The sequence below is a fragment of the Suricata suricatta genome, chromosome 9 (genome assembly GCF_006229205.1).
Source record: "Suricata suricatta isolate VVHF042 chromosome 9, meerkat_22Aug2017_6uvM2_HiC, whole genome shotgun sequence".
NCBI lineage: Eukaryota > Metazoa > Chordata > Mammalia > Carnivora > Herpestidae > Suricata > Suricata suricatta.
Genome location: NC_043708.1, coordinates 59,992,851 through 60,012,441, shown reverse-complemented (window position 1 = coordinate 60,012,441; position 19,591 = coordinate 59,992,851). Strand labels below are relative to the sequence as shown.

Below are 19,591 nucleotides of genomic sequence, written 5' to 3'. Positions count from 1 at the left end.
TAGTATTATTTCTATCATCTTGGCCATAAATTATAGAGCATTTCCTCATTTGTACTTAACACTTGGTATTTCAAGGGGCACATGAGTGGCTCAATTGGTTAAGCCTCTGACTTTGGCTCAGGTCATGATCTCGCAGTTTATTAGTTTGAGCCCTGTGCCAGGCTCTGTGCTGACAGTGCAGAGCCTGGAGCCTGTTTAGGATTCCATGTCTCTCTCTCTTTCTGCCCTCCCTCCTTTGCTCATACTCTCTCTTTCAAAAATAAATAAATATTAAAAAATTAAAAAAAAAGAGAGAAATACTTGGCATTTCTGATTTAGCACTTCTTATACAGTGTTCCAGTTAGTGACCACACTATTAACCCATGCCCCCAGTGGTGGACATATAAGTAGCTTCTTTGGGATTCTGTTTTAAATAACAAGAGAAATACTTATCTACAATTTTTGATTATTCAGGATCTGGCTAGCCACAGGTTTTGGTAATCTTTCTTTTGATGAAACTTATACACAAAAGAAAGGATTAACAGAAGTAGTTAAAAAGATGGTCATTAAAGATCATTATCTACAATAAAAAGTACTTCAGTATTATTTTAAAAATCTCATCTGAAAGAAAGGTTTTAAAGTGAAAATATAATCTTAACCTTTTCAAATTAGCCAATTTTATTGCATCAGCCCAAAAATTTCTATTAAAAGGCAATTTCAAAATCATTTAAAATACAAATAATATTTTGAAGTAAAAATTGATACTTACCAAGTGGAGCTTTGAGAAAACGCCGCTCAATGCCCTGCTCTATCTGAAAAAGTGCCATTGCCAGATAATGAACCACGTTGCTTACTGATTGTGGCGTACTTGCATTAGTTGAGACAGTACTTGGAGTTTCTGTTTTTATGCCCAGAAGTCTACAATGAAAACATGGAAGAGTTTATGGTACTTAAAAACACTGTTAGGTAACATTTGAGTCTAATCCTCCAAGTGCTTACTCACAGCTGTGTAAGAAATAGTTTCCTGAATCTCAAAGGATATCACATGAGCTAGCAGGAAAGGGAGATAAATATATGAACCTAGAACTTAACTACTATGTCCTTTAAGGTCAGAAGGGCAAATATTTGGAGGAGGAAAGGTGGATGAGACAAGGGTTAGGGGAAAGGTTTTAGGGAGATGATGCAGTGGTGGGCCTTAAGGATAAGCAGACCAGACAGCTTCCCTAGACTTCTCCAGCTTCAACTTTTACTGGGTGGGATGCTTGTAGTTGGCTCCTAAATAGTTTCTTAGCCCCCAATCTTATTCCCTTTGCAATAAATCTCCCTGCCACAGCTAAAACAATCATTTAAGTGTACAAACCTATTCGCTCAAGCCTTTAGTACTAAGTCTTCCCCCTAAGTACATCTGCCCCACCTTTATTTAGGTCTCAGGTTCTCAGTCACTTCCTCTGGCACTTACTGTGGTATCTTCTATGCTCTACGAAGACAAGTAGCCCTCCAATGTACTACATTTGCACTGGGTATCTGCTTCTACCAGAACTCTTACCCTGTTTCATAGCTGCTAGCTTAATGTCTCCTTCCCATTTCCTTCTAAATAATAAACTCCTAAGAAGGGTTATCCAAAAAGAACTCTTGAGGAAGTCAAAGCATCTATCTACAGATATAGATTGTTTAAAAATTCAAATAATATTTAAGCCCAACACAATTTACTAAGTTATCCTATAGAAAAATGGACAATATAAAGTTACTTTCTGAAATAAAACCTTAGGCTCAAAGAGTTTTTATTTTAAACTTGAGAAATTATCATTATCCTAACAAGCTGCCTTTTAGCTGCACTAGCACAAAGTGGAGTAAAAGAGAGCTTGTGGTTGAGGAAAAGTATTTCAGTGGTTACAAGTATTAAAAGTCCTTATGGTAAGATTTTATTTATTTATTTATTTTTTGAGAGTGGGGGAGCAGAGATAGAGGGAGACACAGAATCTGAAGCAGGCTCCAGGCTCTGCATTGTCGGCACAGAGCCCGATGTGGGGACAGAACTCACGAACCATGAGATCATGACCCGAGCCAAAGTCAGATGTTCAACCGATTGAGCCATCCAGGCTCTTCTAAAAGTCCTCATGGTTAAGAATTTAAAATAATTTTTTGAAGAAAAAGAAACATTTACTAAAAACAACCATATAATTAGAGTGGCAAGAAAAAGTGAGTTACTTCAGAAAAATCCTTTTCATACCTGTCTTTTACTATGACCTTTGCTTGCTCATCAATTTCCATCTCTTCTACATCTTCATTCACAGTTTTAATGAACCCATTTTCCTTGTTTTCCTCACTTAACAGCTCATACCGTCCACTTTCTAATGCCGATCTCCAGGTGTGTCGATCTGTAACCTGTAACAAAATTCAAGTTTACCAACATGGGAAAATGGCATGTTGTTCCTAAGAAGTATGAGATTCAATGTACATGTGAAAAATTTATGAATATTTTAGAACAGATTGTAAATCAAAAAGGGGTCTAAAAATAAGGTTACTAAGTGGCCAAAATGGAATTCATATTATTTATAAATGGAAGCTTTAGTACCTCACTCTTTCTATAAGGAAATCATGAACAATTCTGAGGTTGGTCACCTGATAGTAGCAAAAAAGTGACAGATGATAGCAAAGAAATGAACAGAACACACATATCAAGCATGAATTACTTACAGATTTTAAAAAGGTAACAAAGAAACCAATAAACAAACCAGACTCAGCAGAGCAGGCAGGAGCTAGTCAAGGAAGAAGAAAATATCCTTACACATTTTAACATCTTAGATATAAATACCATAAAACAGATATTTTAAAATATGACAAATCAGTATCAATTATGTTAATTAATTCTGTTTACAAAAGCAAATAGCTATATAGTACATTTAAGAAAGATTTCTATCCATATATTAGTATTTTGATACAGGGGAACTTAGTTTTCATAAAAATATTATCACTCCCATGTATTTATTCAAAAACACACATGCCTTGGGCTCTATCAAGTAAGTTAACAAAAATGACCAAAACTTTGGTAATTGGGTAAACTAAAATTGTGAACAGGTACCAACCTTGACTGCTCCTAACGTTCCTTGGTAGATTCTGTCTTCAATATCCAAAAGAAAATCTCTCAGCCTCAATTCAAGCTGTCTTTCTGCAGACATCTGAGATGAATCATATGCAGTGGAAGATCTTCCCCGACTATAGGTAGGCTTGCTATCAGTTTGAGGTTTGTCTGAAATAGTTATCAATACCTTTATTATAATTTTCTTATTAAAAATATAATTTTCCCACCATGACAGTTATGATAGTGAGATAATGGATATAAAAACACTTAGTAAATTCTAAAGTGCAAAAAAAGGGGGGCAGGAATGTTTGCACATCAGATATCTGATGAGGAACTTGTGTCTAAAATATATGAAGAACTCTTACAACTTAATAAAAAGACAACCCAATAAAAAGAATGGGTATTGGATCTGAATAGACTGTTCTTTAAGGAAGACAAAAAAAATGGGCCAATAAGACCATGAAAAGATGCTCAGCATTATTGGTCTTTAGGGAAATACACACCAAAACCACAATAAAGTACTACTTCATACTTCTAAAATGGCTAGAATCTAAAAGTCAGATACTAAGTGTTGACAAGGACGTGGAAAAATTTTAACCCTCAAACACTGTTGGTAGAAATAGAGAATGGTGTAGCTGCTTTGGAAAATAGTAAGGCAGTTCCTCAAATAATTAAACAGCATTACCATATGACCCAGTAATTTCACTCTTAGATATACACTCAAGAGGAATGAAAACATGTCGAAAGAAAAACTTGTACACAAACATTTATAACAGCATTACTCATAACAGCCAAACTGTGGAAACAACAGAAACATCTATCAACTAACATACAGTTAAATAAAATGTGGTATATACCTATATAATGGAACATCATTTGGTCCCAAGAAGGTATGAAAATACTGACATGTGCCACTACTTTGGATGCACCTTGAAAATATCATGCTGAGTGAAAGACACCAGTCACAAAAGACCATGTATTATATGATACCATTCATATAAGATGTCCAGACTGGGAAATTTACAGAGATGGAAAACATTTGGGTTTTTTGCTCTTAAGATGATAAAAATGTTGTAAAATTGACTGTGTGATGGTTGCACATGTGTGTATAATGAAAACCACTGAACTGTACACTTCAAATGAGTGAACTGTATACCATATGAGCTACTTTCAATAAAGCTGTTAAACAATTGTGACTAAAAAAAAGAATTGTAATTTATAGTTTTCAATTCTGAAGAGAACTAAAGTAGTCATGACAATATGCCTCTAATTTTAAGAGTTTTTTACCTAGAGAATTTCACTTAGTAATATAAAAATTTATACCCCAAAACACCTGACTACTTTCTTTTATCTGTTCTCAAGGAACCAGCCGTCATATAGGGAATGTTGTTACCTGATCTGCCCTTGCAGCCAATCTCCAAAGATTGTGATCACTAATGGAAACTGTCCCTGGACCCTCAGCCAAAACCTTTAGTGACTGAACTCACTATCATGTCTATTGTCTAAAACTAATTGTCTAAATTTAGTGCCTTGGGTATTTAGAGTCTACTGATCAAGGAATGAGGCTGGGAAGAATACGAATCTTCCCACAGTGCCATTCCTCATAATCCAAATGGAACCTAGTGAAATCTTGTCTCTCTAATTGGAAAACATTGTCTGACTTGCAAACTGAGAACATGGTCCAAATGAAAGAGAAGACAGAAGATGTTTTAAATCTAGCTGTAATAGCTTGATAGATGTTTAATCCTGAACCAGAGATTAGGGGGAGAGAAAAAGAAAAGAAATAGTTTTCAATGAAAATTTACCTGAAAAATGAAATTTCTCTTCAGAAAAATGGGCTAGCTGTGCACATATTCTGGTTTTCTCTTGCAACAAAGTTTCTTTTAAGGCACTTTCTCTATGTCCTCTAGAATTAAGAGCTTCAATCAGCTGGTCTAGCTGTTCACAAGAACTGTAAAAGCACCACCGATTTGGCTTATGCACTGGTTTTGGCAGCTGCACAGAATCATCACAAGGACCTCGGTCAATGTTGGAGGTAGATTCAGACATCAAAGACTCTCCAGTTTTAGTGGCTACCTGAGGATCTTGAGACTGTACATTGTTCTGAAATGATGAAGGTCTAGGCAAGAGCATGTCTTCAGTGAGACCAGAATAATCCTCCTCAATAAATAATCCAGGAATAGAAGGGAAAATCCAATATCGCCTATACATGCGGTCTCGGCCCAAGGGAAAGATGTTGGTACATGCTATGGCACTTTGGATTTTTTCCAAGAGCTCCTTCTCTTTTCGCTGATGTTCCTGTTTTAAAGCTGCTTCTTCATCAGCAGTAAGAGGCTCTCTCGTAACACAGTTGACCTCTTCTTGTGTTGTAAATTCTTTAAACCCATTTTGTCCCCTTTTCCCTATAATTGAAAGATTTGATCATCACATTTTAAATTCTCATCAGAAAGATATACAAAGCTATCCCAAGTTACTATGTATGATGGACCAAACTGAATGTCCCCCAAATTCATATGCTGAAATATTAAACCCCAATGTAACTATTTTTGGAGACAGGGCCCTTAAGGAGGTAACTAAGGTAAAATGAGTTCAGAGAGTGGGACCCTAATTCAGGACTGGAGTATTTATAAGAAGAGAAAAGAAAGGAACCAGAGTGCTCACTACTTCACTTATGGGCACAGAAGAACGTGAGGACACAATGACAAGGTGCTATAGCAAGCTGAGAAAGGCCTCACCAAAAATCAACCCTGCTTGTACTCCAGAACTGTGAGAAAATTAATATCTGTTGTTTAAGCCACCTGGTCTGCAATATCTTATTATGGTGCATGAACAAACTAATATACTCTATGCTGATATAAAACTGGTATGCTTACTTACTTACAATACAAGGTACACACAAAAAAACCTTATCTCCATACTGGAGAGTGAAGCACAGTCTGTTATTTTGCAACATACACTCAGTCCTTTCTCTAAAGCAGAAGTCAGTAAACTACTTTTATAAAGGTCTAGCTAGTAAATATTTTTAGGTTTGGTGGGCCATATGGTTTCTGTTTATAGCTGCTCAATTGTGCCCTGTTGCATGTAAGCAGCCACAGACAATATGTAAATGAACAAGCATGACTGTGTTCAATTAAAACTACTGTCACTGAAATCTGAATTTCATATAATTTTCATATCACAAAATATCATCTTTCTTCCCCAAATATTTAAAAATATAAAAACCATTTTTAGTGTATGGATTATATATAAACAGGCAGGGTAGATGTGGTCAATGGGTTGTAGTTTACTAACTAATGTTTTTAGGTAACAGAACCCCTAATGTTTAGTTGGGTACGTAGCAACTCAAAAGAAGGACATTTTCTAGCAGGAAATGTCTCTCCAGGGGGCATAGCTACATTGGACACTTCTGGCCAAAGAGATGGGAGCAGAGGCATTATATGTAACCTCTGGGTTGTACCTCTCTGCACTTCCTGTTGTTCAACTAGCCAGAATGGAGACAAGGGGATAAATCATTTTTGAACATGAGTATGGCAGCCAAAACCTTTGGATGGCAGTACCAACAAGACAGGAAGAGACTGGATTCCTGGTGACCTGCCAGGCCTTTTATAGTGTGTTGAAGAACTGAACGTCTCTTGTTTCAGTCACTGTCAGATCACTTAGATGGCTGGGGAGTTACTTCTTCTATTCCTTTTGCCTGAACGTGTTTGTATAATATGAGAATTATCTGCTTCTTTGGGGCACCTGGGTGGCTCAGCTGGTTAAGCGGGTGATTCTTGATTTTGGCCCAGGTCATGATCTCATGGTCATGAGATTGAGCTCTGTGTAGGGCTATGCATTGACTGCGTGAGGAGCTGCTTGAGATTTTCTCTCTGCCCATTTCCTGTTTGTTCTCAAAATACATAAACACGAGGGGCACCTGGGTGGCTCAGTCAGTTAAGCCTCCAACTTCGGCTCAGGTAAGATCTCACGTTCGTGGGTTTGAGCCCTGCGTTGGGCTCTGTGCGGACAGCTAGCTCAGAGCCTGGAGCCTGCTTCCAGTTCTGTGTCTCCTTCTCTCTCTGCCCCTCCCCCTCTCATGCTCTGTCTCTCTCAGTATCAAAAATAAATAAAACATTAAAAAAATACATAAACAGGAAAAAATATTATCTGCTTCTTTATTAAAATTTTTTTTAAATTTAATATTTTTCAAAAAATTTTTTAAATGTTTTATTTATTTTTGGGAAAGACAGAAACAGACAGGGAGCCAGGGAAGGGCAGGGAAGGAGGGAAACACAGAATCTGAAGCAGGCTGTCAGCACAGAGCCTGATGCGGGGCTTGAACTCACAAACCGTGAGATCATGACCTGAGCTGAAGATGGATGCTCAACTGACTGAGCCACCTAGGCGCACCATCTGCTTTTTTAAAATTTTGCAAAGTTCATCTATAAAGCTGTCTAGAACTGACATTTTCTTTCTAGGAAGATTTTTAATACTGATTCAAGATCTAAAGGTTCAGGACCAGTCACATTTTAAATTTTCTCATGCATTCATTTTTATAATGTGTGTTTTCTAGGATTTTGCTTTATTTTTGCCTCCACTTTCTTTTTTTTTGAACATTTCTTAAAAGCTTTATTTACTTTATTTTTGAGAGAGACAAAGATGGCAGGTAGGCTCTGCATGAATGCTGGGCTCAAACTTATGAACCGTGAGATCATGACCCAAGCTGAAGTCGGATGCTTAACCGACTGAGCCACCTTGGTGCCTCCATAAAATTATTTTTAAGTTAGTATATTTCCATTCTTAGGCATTTGGTATCAGCATTACTGACCTTTGTATTTCTAGCATCTAAAAGGTACTCAATGAATGCTGAGTATGCCATAGAATAAAATTTTCTATTTAGCTTAATATCAAGTAGTAAAATACCAAACTCAACAAAATTTGCTAACGAGAAGTTGAAGTTATGTGAAACTGACCTACTAAAAGAATATGAATATTATCTTCCTTCCCTAAAGTATAAATCATATGAGAATTAAAAACAGAATGTAACTTCAAACACCATTTTTAAACAAAATGGTCACATTTAAAGAACTTATCACTGCTATGAGTTGGGGATTTAAAAACAAACATACCTATGAATAATAAATAGAAGTAATCTAATACATATTTCAGCATAGTTGAATGATCATGTGCCTTATTAATTAGAAACAAGCAAGCATCCTTAAGAAATTTCTGTATTTACCCCTTCTGCCTCTTTTATGTGATCCGGGGTCATCTTCATCTTCAGTGATGGTATCTTGATCAAGTTCCTTTTGCTCTATTTCTTTGCTCTCAGTGCTAGTATCAAAATCTTCCCTTTCTTCCTCCCTTAAGGAAAAAATATCCCCAAAGATTACTTTCATTAATGAATATATAATTCCATTCATGAGATTCATTGCTTGCTTATGAAGGGCTAGCCATTACGTTTAGGAAGTAGGGGATAAAATGATACTATTACAGAGGAAACAGATAATAACACAAACAATTATAAAATTAAAATATGTAATAACTATTAAAGGAAAAGTTCAAGGTGCTATGAAAACATTTCAAGGGGAACCAAATCTAGTCTCAGGGATCACGAAAGGCTTGCTTGAAGAAGTGACATTTAAACAGTGAGACTAGGGAGATCGGGGAGGGGTAAGGCGGCAGGTGAGAAGGGATAACGTGTAAAGGCACTGAGCTGAAGAGAAAAGGAAAGGGCTTTTTTCCTATCATTTTGGGAAAAATACAAAACAGAGCCACTATTAACAGTCTATGTAGCTGTCTGGGAGGTGATGGTCAGCTCAGAGTAGAAAGTAGGTGGTAAGCAGACAAATAGTGAAGAGAAGATAAATTTCAGATATACTTAACAGGCTGAATGAACACAATATGGATATTTAATTCATTATACTATCCAAATTAAAGCTAAAACTATGGAGCACCTGGGTTAAGTGTCTGACTTTGGTTCAGGTCATGATCTCACGGTTCATGGGTTCGAGCCCTATGTCCAGCTCTGTGCTGACAGCTCAGAGCCTGGAGCCTGCTTCAGATTCGGTGTTTCCTTCTCTTTCTCTGCTCCTCACCTACTTGTGCTCTCTCTCTCTCTCTCTCAAATATAAACAAACATTAAAAACAATTTTTTTAAGTTTAAAATCATATGAAACTTGAAATAAATTTTTTACACCACCATTTTTTTTACAAAGTTTATTTATTCTGAGAGAGAGCATGTGTGTGCCTGAACACAAGCAGGGGACGGACAGAGAGAGAAAATGCCAAGCAAGCTCTCTACTGTGAACACAGAGCTCACAAACTAAACTGAGATTCTGAGCCAAAATCAAGAGTTGGATGGGTAACCGACGAGCCATCCAGGTATCCCAATAAGTTCCATCATTTATGGTCTTAATCCAAAGCAAGCTTTGCAAACTCAAATGTGTTTAGGAGCCAGAGGGATAATGTAAATGAGTGAGGTTAGAGAAATATTAAAAAATACGAAATGGTGCAATCCATAACATGTTTATTTTTCTTTTGTTTATATTTTCTTTAAACAATTTTTTAGTTTATTTATTTATTTTTGAGAAAACACAGAGAGAGAGAGAGAGAGAGAACCAGCAGGGGAGGAACACACACACGAAGAGAGACAGAGAGAGAGAGAAAAGGAGACAGAGGATCCGAAGTGGGCTCTGTGCTGACAGCAGTAAGCCTGAAACAGGGCTTGATCCCAAGAACCACGAGATCATGATCTGAGCCGAAGTTGGATGCTTAATTGACTGAGCCACCCAGATGCCCTTCTTTTGTTTTTAAATTAAGATATCACAAGGAAAAAATACAGAAGGTGATGAATAGTAACTTAACTTACTGTGGTAACTATTTTACAACATATGCATATATCAAATCATTATGTTGTGTATCCTAAATGCTTAATACAATATTATGTCAATTATATCTCAATAGAAATGGGAAGGGTTTATAAAATGTGAAAAAATTCAGAAATAACTCACATACTGTAGAAACCGTCATTTTAAAGTAGAAAAATTCAGTGGTTTTTAGTATGTTATAAGGTTGTGCAATCATTACCCCCATCTACTTCTAGAGCAGTGTCATTATCCCCAAGGAAAAAGCCTATAGCCATTAGTAGTCACTTTCCATTTCCTCTTCCCCACTGCCCTGGTAACCACTTTGCTATGGATTTGCCCATTCTGTACGTTTTATATAAATGGGATCATATAACACATGGTCTTTTATGACTGGCTTCTTTTACTCGGCACAGTTTTCAAAGTTTATTTTGCCTTTGGCTACTAAGAATAATGATGCTATGAATTTTTGTGCATACATTTCTGGGTGAGTGTATACTCTCAATTTTCTTGAGTATACACCTAGGAGTGGAATTGCTGGGTCATACGGTAACAAATGGTTTAACTGTTTGTGAGGAACTGCCAGATTTATCCAGAGTAGCTACACCATTTTTATATTTCCACCTGCAATGCATGAGAGTTCCAATTTCTCTATAGTCTCACCAACACTTCTTATTGTCCCTTCATTGGATTACAGCCATCCTAGTGAGTATGAAGTTATATCTCATTGTGATTAAAAAAATTTTTTTTTAATGTTTTTAATTTATTTTTGAGAGATAGAGACAGCGTGAGCAGGGAGGGTTAACGAGAGAGGGAGGTACAAAATCCGAAGCAGGCTCTAGGCTCTGAGCTAGCTGTCAGCACAGAGCCTGACGCGGGGCTCAAACCCACAAACTGTGAGATCATGACCTGAGCTGAAGCCGGACACTTAACCAACTGAGCCACCCAGGTGTCCCTCTCATTGTGATTTTGATGTACATTTCCCTAATGACTAATGATGTTGAGTACCTTCTCATGTGCTTCTTATATATCTTCTTTGGAGAGATGCCTATTAAAATCCTTTGCCCATTTTTAAAAACTGGGTTGTTCTTCTATTGTTGAGTTGTACGAGTTCTTTATATATTCTGGATATTATACCATTATTATTAAAAAAATTTTTTTAGTGTTTTTATTTTTGAGAGAGAGAGATAGCGTGAGCAGGGGAGGGTCAGAGAGAGAGACACACACAGAATCCAAAGCCAGGATCCAGGCTCTGAGTGAGCTGTCAGTACAGAGTCCAACACAGGGCCTGAACCCAAGAACCGCCAAGATCATAACATGGCTGAAGTTGGACGCTCAACCGACTGAGCCACCCAGGCATCCCATACCATTAGTATTTTTAATGTCTATTTATTTTTGAGACAGATAGAGAGAGAGGGAGAGAGAGGGGGGGAGGGAGGGAGAGAGAGAGAGAGAGAGAGAGAGAGAGCGAGCGAGCACGTGCGCGCGCGAGAGAAAGCAGGGGAAGAGCCGAGAGAGAAGGAGACAAAGAATCTGAATAAGGTTCCAGGCTCTGAGCTGTCAGCACACAGCCAGACACGAGGCTCAAACCCATGAACTCTGAAATTATGACCTGAGCTGAAGTTGGATGCTTAACTGGCACCCCTGGATACTATACTAATAGATTTATGATTTGCAAATATTTTTTCCATCTACTGAGCTGTCTTTTTACTTTTTTTCCCCTTAGACAAGAGAGAGTGCACATGGGTTCAAGTAGGGGAGAGAGGCAGAGAAGGCAAATCCCAAGCAGGTACCATGCCTAGTTCAGAACCTGACACAGGACTCGATCCCACAATCCTGGGATCATGATCTGAGCCAAAGTCAAGAGTCAGATGCTCAACCAACTGAGCCACCTAGACACCTCTTTGTACTTTCTTAACAGTCCTCTTTGAAGTATAAAAGTTTTTAATTTTGATGAAATCAAACTACTCATTGTTTTTGATTGCTTTTGCTTTAGGTATCAGATTAACTTTCCTTAGCTAAATTCTATTTCCTAAAGTATTGTTGATGGCCATGTAAAATACAAATGTTGCAAGTTTGTGACCCTTAAGACTTAATAGGTATTTTTATATACAAGTATAACTAAAAGTCAAGACATTAATTTCAGAATACAGAGATTTTTGGAGCCTTCCTTCGCAGATTCTGTAAAAAAATTACTTCTGGTAAATTTGAATACAGTTTGCCATCTACAATATGAAAAAATTCCTGCTTGCCTTCGTAGCCAATTTTCATCCCAAATATTTTCAAATGAAATAGAGTACCTAAGTCATTAAATTACTTACAGAGCTTCCATATTCTCCCTATACCATCTATTAAAACCTCCAACTTCATCTTCATACTTCGATAAACTCAGCGGAGCTTTGTGAAACATAGTGTACAATCGTGATGGTGGTGACGGTGGAGATAGGAGATACCACTATTAATGTGTTACTGGTTAAAAATAGGCTACTGAAAGGTTTTCTGGGCAATTATCACTTACATAAATTCTATGAGAAAATGAGTTCTAGATTCCTGAGAGGTATTTTTTTTTTCATAACTCATGTATACTTGAGAACCGTTTATATGTAAATTTCATAGGCCCACTGGCACAATTATTATGTACCTGTAAGTAAGAAACTAGAGAACTAGTTCTTAAAACTTTTGAAAGCATTTTAGAGTTTAAAGTGTGGATTTTTATTCTTCTGTAAGAATGAGCAGTGTAATTCAAACCATACCCTACAGATATATCTGCAGCTGAATTTCTTTGCTCATCTTCCTTCAGTTTCTCTTGTTTCTCTTTCATTTTTTGCTCCTGTTCCTTCAGTTTTTCTTCCTTCCTTTTGCGAATTCTGAAAGTTAAAATAAAATATTATAGTGTACTTGATGGAAGATAATTTTTTAACTTTTAGCATCTTGACTTTAATCATAAAATTATGGAAAGTGCCCCAAATGTTATCACAAAATCATAACATAGTAATTCATTCATCACTTCTTAGTTAAGTCATCAAATACCATTTTGAGCCAAGGTCACATCACAGCCCACTGTCAAGTATGGCTTTAGATGAAGAAATAAGCAGCCTTCATTAACACAACTGACTATAATCATCTCTTACCTAGCAGCTGCTTCTTCCCTCTCTTTCCGATGTTGTTCTGCTTTTAACTCCCGGAACTCCTGCTTTGCCTGTCGTAATATATCAACATAATCTTCAATGAAATCCCTAGTAGAAACTAGGGTCAGTAGTTTCCCACAGAGAGCATGAAGTATCTTCATTTTTTCTCCTGTCAAAAATTGGTAAATAAATTCATCAATGACAAAAGGAATTGTTTGAAAAATCTTAATTTGTGGCTTAATGCGAAAACACTTAATAAAAAATTGGAAAAAGCCTCAAGATCAAACATGCCAATGGCATGTCTGCAGAAAAAGCAATTCTGAATCCAAATGAACAGTTATGCAATATACAAGGCATTTCAAATACTAATAACTACTTTATATACCAGTTAAATAGACATGAAAAATTTTCTAATGACAATTTTTTCAGGTTTTAATTTTGAGGCTCATTTATGAAGTTCAAATAAAGACTAAATTATAATCACATGGATTTTAAAAATATGGCAACAGGCAAATTGCTACTATGAAAATGCACAAAAACCCTACGATAATTTACAAAAACTATATGAATGTTACAAATGAATGCACTCTACTTTTATTAGATGTTCTCTTAAATAAGCATATTAAACTCTGTACACTGTAATTTTTCATTTACAAAAGGAAGTGAAAAGAAACTTCATCTTTATACACTGTTTCTTTTTTTTAAATTTAGATTTTTAGTGTTTTATTTATTTTTGATACAGAGAGAGACAGAGCATGAGAGGGGGAGGGGCAGAGAGAGAAGGACACACAGAACCAGAAGCAGGCTCCAGGCTCTGAGCTAGCTGTCAGCACAGAGCCTGACGCGGGGCTCGGACCCACGAATGTGAGATCTGACCTGAGCCGAAGTCGGAGGCTTAACCAACTGAGCCACCCAGGCGCCCCTATACACTGTTTCTCATACCTCAAATACTATTCAAGCAAACGTTAGAATTTAGTGGCTATGGCTTAAATTTCGATATACTGATAAATAAAAGTGAAAGCCAGCTAATTCTTACTTATCCTTCTAAATTCAGTAGATGTAGTCCATTAACCACCAAGAAAATCCAAATAAAAAGAGAAAAGAAAATCAGAAACAGTGAAAGCTAATAGGAACAACAGCAGTTTCCATCTGGGTTACTATTTGTATTCCAACAAAATTTTTTAAGACTGTTCTTTTTCTCTTTTAAAACTGGTATAGTCTAAAATTTCTCATCAGCACCTAGTTTTCTGGAGTAGAGATAAAAGAGAGTAGGAAGGGGGCAGGTTATACTAATTCCAACTTGCAAAGTTTACCTGGTGTCAAATCATACACTGAAGTGCTTGAAAGTTTCTTCACAAGACCAGGATTGCTCAAACGAAGCTCCATACAGGCATCATCTGTAGCATCAAACCCTCCTCGTTTCTGGTATCTGTACTTTGCATTTGCTGATGTTACATCAGCACCTGAAGCTAAGATGTGGAGTCTGAGGATTTCAGAAAGAGTGCAGCTATCAAGATCCAAGCTTTTCAAACTGCAGCCTATAGTTGTTAAAAAATGAAACAGTCACTTAGAATATAAGCAAAGAATCCTCAGCAACGTAAAATGTACCTTAATAAAATTAACAATAAAAAGCCAATAAAAAAAAATAAAACCCACACATACCCTGGTGCAACTGCGGCCATGCAGCTGCCAAAGATGCAACTGCAGACAGTGCAGATTTTGTGGGGTCTGCATCTTCATCCAAAGCCTCTGTTAAATCTTTAAGGAAATAAATACTTTATTCTAGTGCAAATCAAAGCTTGAATATTTGGAAATAATGCCCTTTTAAAATGATGAAAGAAACAGCAAACAGCTTAGCATTCAGGAACCTCAAAAGAGCCAACCACTAGGTACAACAAGCATCATTCACATTCCGCCTAGTGTCCACCTCAAACTATAAATCCTAAGACATGTACTGCACACTAATATTTTCCTTAGTTAACACAGAGAAGACAATTTCCATGTTACCAACAAGGTGCACATATACATTCCAAAAAACATGGTAAAAATGCACTTTAGAATTAAAAACAAATCTTCTTACTCAATATAACTTTAGAAAAGTCTACTTCTTTTCTATTTTAAGATTGAATCATAACAAAGTATGGGTTGTAATGGAAAAAAACCAGCACAGAAAAAGAACTAAAACAAGTTAAAGATAGCACTGCTGTCTGTCACTTAACCATTGATTTATCTTCTTCGTTAAATTTCCTGTTTTTATTTTGAAAATTCTGTAATCTAAGAAACGATAGGGAGATTTCCTGGTATTTTCTAAGTAAACTGCTTGAACTTTGAAAACCACGCCTAGCTTACAAACAGGACTACAGAGTAAATCTACTAGCACAAACGTATTTAAAGTATTAGCATATGTAATTATTCCTAACTAAAATACATCGTTCATAAAAATTTTAGGTGTCAATTATGAAAAACTCTAAGCTTACAAAAACCTCTTGTTAATCATAGTACAGTGGGCATAGCTTTAGACTGAGTCAGATCACATATATTCTAGTCTTAGCTCTGCCAGTCCCCTCGTTCCTAGTTATAGAACCTTCACACAAGTCACTCAACTGCCTTCATTTTTCCTAAAGGAGTGAGTCTAGATCAGCAGTTTGTAAATTCTTCAAATATTTCTTGGGAGTCTAATACAAAAGAGATAAAAAGTTCCCTTGTTAAGTGGGGTATGGAGATAATAATCTTGCCCATTCATCTTTTCCAACTCTCCTGCAGTGGCACCAAGGAATCCCTGTACAACTTCTAGTATTACATGGGTTTGAGTTGAAAATTCAGTGGGCTAAACTGATTCTGTGGTTCCTTAACCTTCTACTATGGTTTCTTTACAAAAACTCACAAGCTGACAAAATGAACCTCAGAGAACAGAATTGCTGTCCTTTACTAAAAGGAAAAAGGCAGTTCTGGGATCATGTTTGATCATAATCATTGACCATTTCATGGCAGTTAAAACATAAACAATACCACACAAGAGAAGTTATTTGACTAAACATTACAAATATGCAGAAATTATTCCTACCAGGCCACTAATCCAGTCCAAATGACAGATATTATAATCTTCCTTACCAGAGAAATACTAGAGTTAAAACTTCCTCAATTTTCATTTTACATATAAAGCCAAACAAAATTAACAGGCACTCTAAAATTAACAACAGTCCCAGCAAAAGTGAACTGGTTCTCTTCCTTTACAGCAATTATCATGTTCAACCTATTTTATCCATAGTCAGTTTTAATGTCCTAGGACAAAGCTATAAAGACCTTTGGAAATGGACAACAACAACAACAACAACAACAAAATGACAGATTACTTTTTAATTAAAAATTTAAAAATTTTTTATTATTTTTTAATGTTTATTTTTTTTATTTTTGAGAGAGAGAGAGAGAAAGAGAGAAAGAGAGAAAGAGCAAGAGAAAGAGAAAGAGAGACTGAGCACAAGCAGGAGAGGGACAGAGAGAGAGGGAGACACAGAATCCGAAGCAGGCTCAAGGCTCTGAGCTGTCAGCACAGAGCCCGACATGGGGCTGGAACTCATGAACCATGAAATCATGACCAGAACCAAAGTCAGATGCTTAACCGACTGAGCCACCCAGGTGCCCCAGCATTTTACTTTTAATTGTGTTAACATAGCATATTAAAATATGTAGGGGTGCCTGGCTGGCTCAGTGGGTAGAGCACGTGACTTTTACTCTCAGGATCATGATTTCGAGCCCCATGTTGGGCATGGAGCCTACTTTAAAAAAAAAAAGTAAAATGTATTCTTTAACTCAATTATATTTACCAAAAAGCATCTCAAGAAACTGTATTATTACTGTAGGATTTGCTTAAAGACAGTCAGTTGGGTATATCATACCAAGAGAATACAGTTGACCCTTGAACAACATGTGTTGGAACTCTGTGGGGCCACTTACACGTGGATTTTTTAGAGTATAGTACTATAAATGGATTTTCTCTATAACATTTTCTTTCTTACACCTTACTTTATTATAAAAACACAGCATTTAATACCTGAAATATACAAAATATGTGTTGATGAACTGTTTCTACTATCAGTAAGGCTGCCAGTCAACAGTAGGCTATTAGTGGTTAAGTTTTGGGACAGTCAAAAGTTATATGTGCATTTTTGGCTGGGGGTAGGGAGGGTTGGCATTCTTAACCCCTGTATTCTTCAAGGCTCAAGTGTACAGGTGAACTGTGCATGTTATGATGATCTGAAAGTTACATTTATCATCAGAGTAATCTAGAACCTCCAATTCCAGCACTAAACAATGATATCTTAGCAAATACACAAAACTATGCTAAGGAGGATGCTCTTGTTCCCATACTTTGAAAGGCTTTCAAGTTCATGATGTAAGAGTAAAGAGAAGAACTGATACTTTTCATACAAGATTTTAAAAATTGCCAAAATTTCCAATATTCGACTTAAAAGAAGGGAGCCTAAGGGCCAAAGGATTTAGATCTTTTTGAAGACAGATAATTTATAGGCAATGCTAGGGAAAAATATTCAAAATTTCAACATATTTGCCATATTATGAAGCAATCTAGCATAGGCATTATGAGGCTTCAGAGCAGACTGCCTGAGTCTATAATACCCCATCACTTTCTTATTAGCCATGTGTCTTTGGGCAAGTTAATTAAACTGCTTAAAGTCTAAATTTCTTTATAAGACAGAAAATAATTAATAATGATCTGCCTATTATACCTACCTATCTATACCACAAAGGGGCATTAGGATTAAATGAAATAATGTGTATATAGTGTCTTATATCACTTACTTTCAGGAGAACTGTGGAAATGCCTTTTTTTGTTACAGAGATAGGAGAACATTTGGAAAATACCTGGAAACACAGCCTAGGGTCCTTACTGAAACTGTAATAATGATATAAAATGTAGCCAATACAAGAGGAAGTAGAGAAGGGTGTTAAAATTCCCAAAGCATATCTTTTCCCCTCCCTCACATTTAAAGAAATATCTTCAAAAGGAGCATTAAAATCTTATTTAATGGCCAATACTTATTCCAGGGTGGACCTTGTATTAGCATTTACTTGCAGTCCTGTACAGGACTAGAGCTATAAACATTACAAATCAAACAAATCATGAGAAGAAAATACAATGGCAATACAAACACCAATAGTTATATATGTTTTTTTCTTTACACTAGCTGATTTTCCAACATAATTTCCTTGTCACCCCACTTTTTGTCATCAATACAAAACTACAAAATTCATATGCTTCAAATCCTGAGTTATATATAGACTTATACCTTGTAGTAAGGTCAGAACTTAGTCAATAGTCCTGTGATATTATCTGTCCTTAAGAAAATTTAATGGCTAACAGTAGGAGTATTTGCTACATTTCCTGTCTTAGATAATCCATCTTTAGTGCTGGTACTTGCTATCTTAGGAAAATCTTTAGATTTTTATGAATTGTTTGCCCTTCTATCTTCCCTTTAGTAGAGTTTCATTTTATGGACTAAGTCATCTGAGATGATAAAGGGGACAGCACTGTTAAAATGACCTTAATAAGGGACCAATTGTGATTAGTACTCAAGTTAGAGAAACCATTTTGCTTGAACTCAGGCTGTAAAAGAAAAAGAAAACTAACACTGGATGCATATTTATGATCCTGTTGCTTCACAGATCAGGCATAAAAAAATGAGCTCAAATTATTTAACGTCAACAATACTATCTGAATGAAAAAATGTCCCATCTTTTTGTATCAAGACTGCTATCAAAATGTCTCCCCAAAGTTATTTCTTATAGTGAATTTTTATGCAATACACTAAAATAGTTTGTAGATATTTAAAACAATCTCTTATGTGATGTGGCAAAGTTCATGGAGAGTGTAATTCAGGAAGCCAAATCATATAGATCTTAACAGTTCCTCTGATGAAGTCCTAAACAAAATAGTGAACATATACTCCATTGTAAAAATAAAAAAGGGGTTCTCTAAGAATTATTCTTATGTTAATATGTACCACATGCTGACTTTAGATATTTAAGTGCATAGTGTTTAAACAGCAAAATTTCTAGTTCAAACTATTGGTGAAATAAAAAAATTAAATTTTACTCAACTCTGATCTAAAAAACTGTCACACCCCAAATAAGATCAGCAAGAGTATTTTCAGCTTAAAGTACTGATAACAATAATTAAAGTATTTCCTTAGGTGGAGGCAAAAAAAATCAGTGCCATTGAGGAGAATCTCTTGCAATTACAGGTACTGACTGGTCAATGAAATCTGTAATGTTCCTAAATTGTAGGAGAAATCTAAAGGAATAAAAAGCAAGATAGATTGGGGGCAAGGGTAGATATTTTAAGGTAATCAAAAACAGGATACATTAAAACAAAGTTTTTATAAAACGATACTGTATTATTAATATATGACTCAAGAACTGGGTAACTTGAACAGCTAATATTTTATAACTGTAAAAGCTAGGTTAATTTTAAAATAACTTTCAAAAATCAGTTTTAAAGCTACAGAGCTATTATCAATCAGCAAGAATACTGAATTCTG

At 36.1% G+C, this 19,591-nt stretch overlaps 1 protein-coding gene across 2 annotated transcripts in view; it reads right to left on the bottom strand.

The window, feature by feature from the left end:
• Positions 1–19,591, bottom strand: part of BAZ1A (bromodomain adjacent to zinc finger domain 1A) — a 112,658-nt gene that overhangs the window by 16,011 nt on the left and 77,056 nt on the right. Inside the window, exons 13-21 of one of the 2 annotated variants that reach the window (XM_029950567.1) lie at positions 14,697–14,792; positions 14,348–14,572; positions 13,038–13,203; positions 12,660–12,773; positions 8,280–8,404; positions 4,867–5,463; positions 3,066–3,229; positions 2,210–2,364; positions 749–897 (exon numbers count right to left, since the gene is read on the bottom strand). In XM_029950567.1, coding sequence (XP_029806427.1) covers positions 749–897; positions 2,210–2,364; positions 3,066–3,229; positions 4,867–5,463; positions 8,280–8,404; positions 12,660–12,773; positions 13,038–13,203; positions 14,348–14,572; positions 14,697–14,792 — 1,791 coding nt within the window. The remainder of the gene's footprint in view (positions 1–748; positions 898–2,209; positions 2,365–3,065; positions 3,230–4,866; positions 5,464–8,279; positions 8,405–12,659; positions 12,774–13,037; positions 13,204–14,347; positions 14,573–14,696; positions 14,793–19,591) is intronic. The other variant, XM_029950566.1, reaches the window with a different exon arrangement.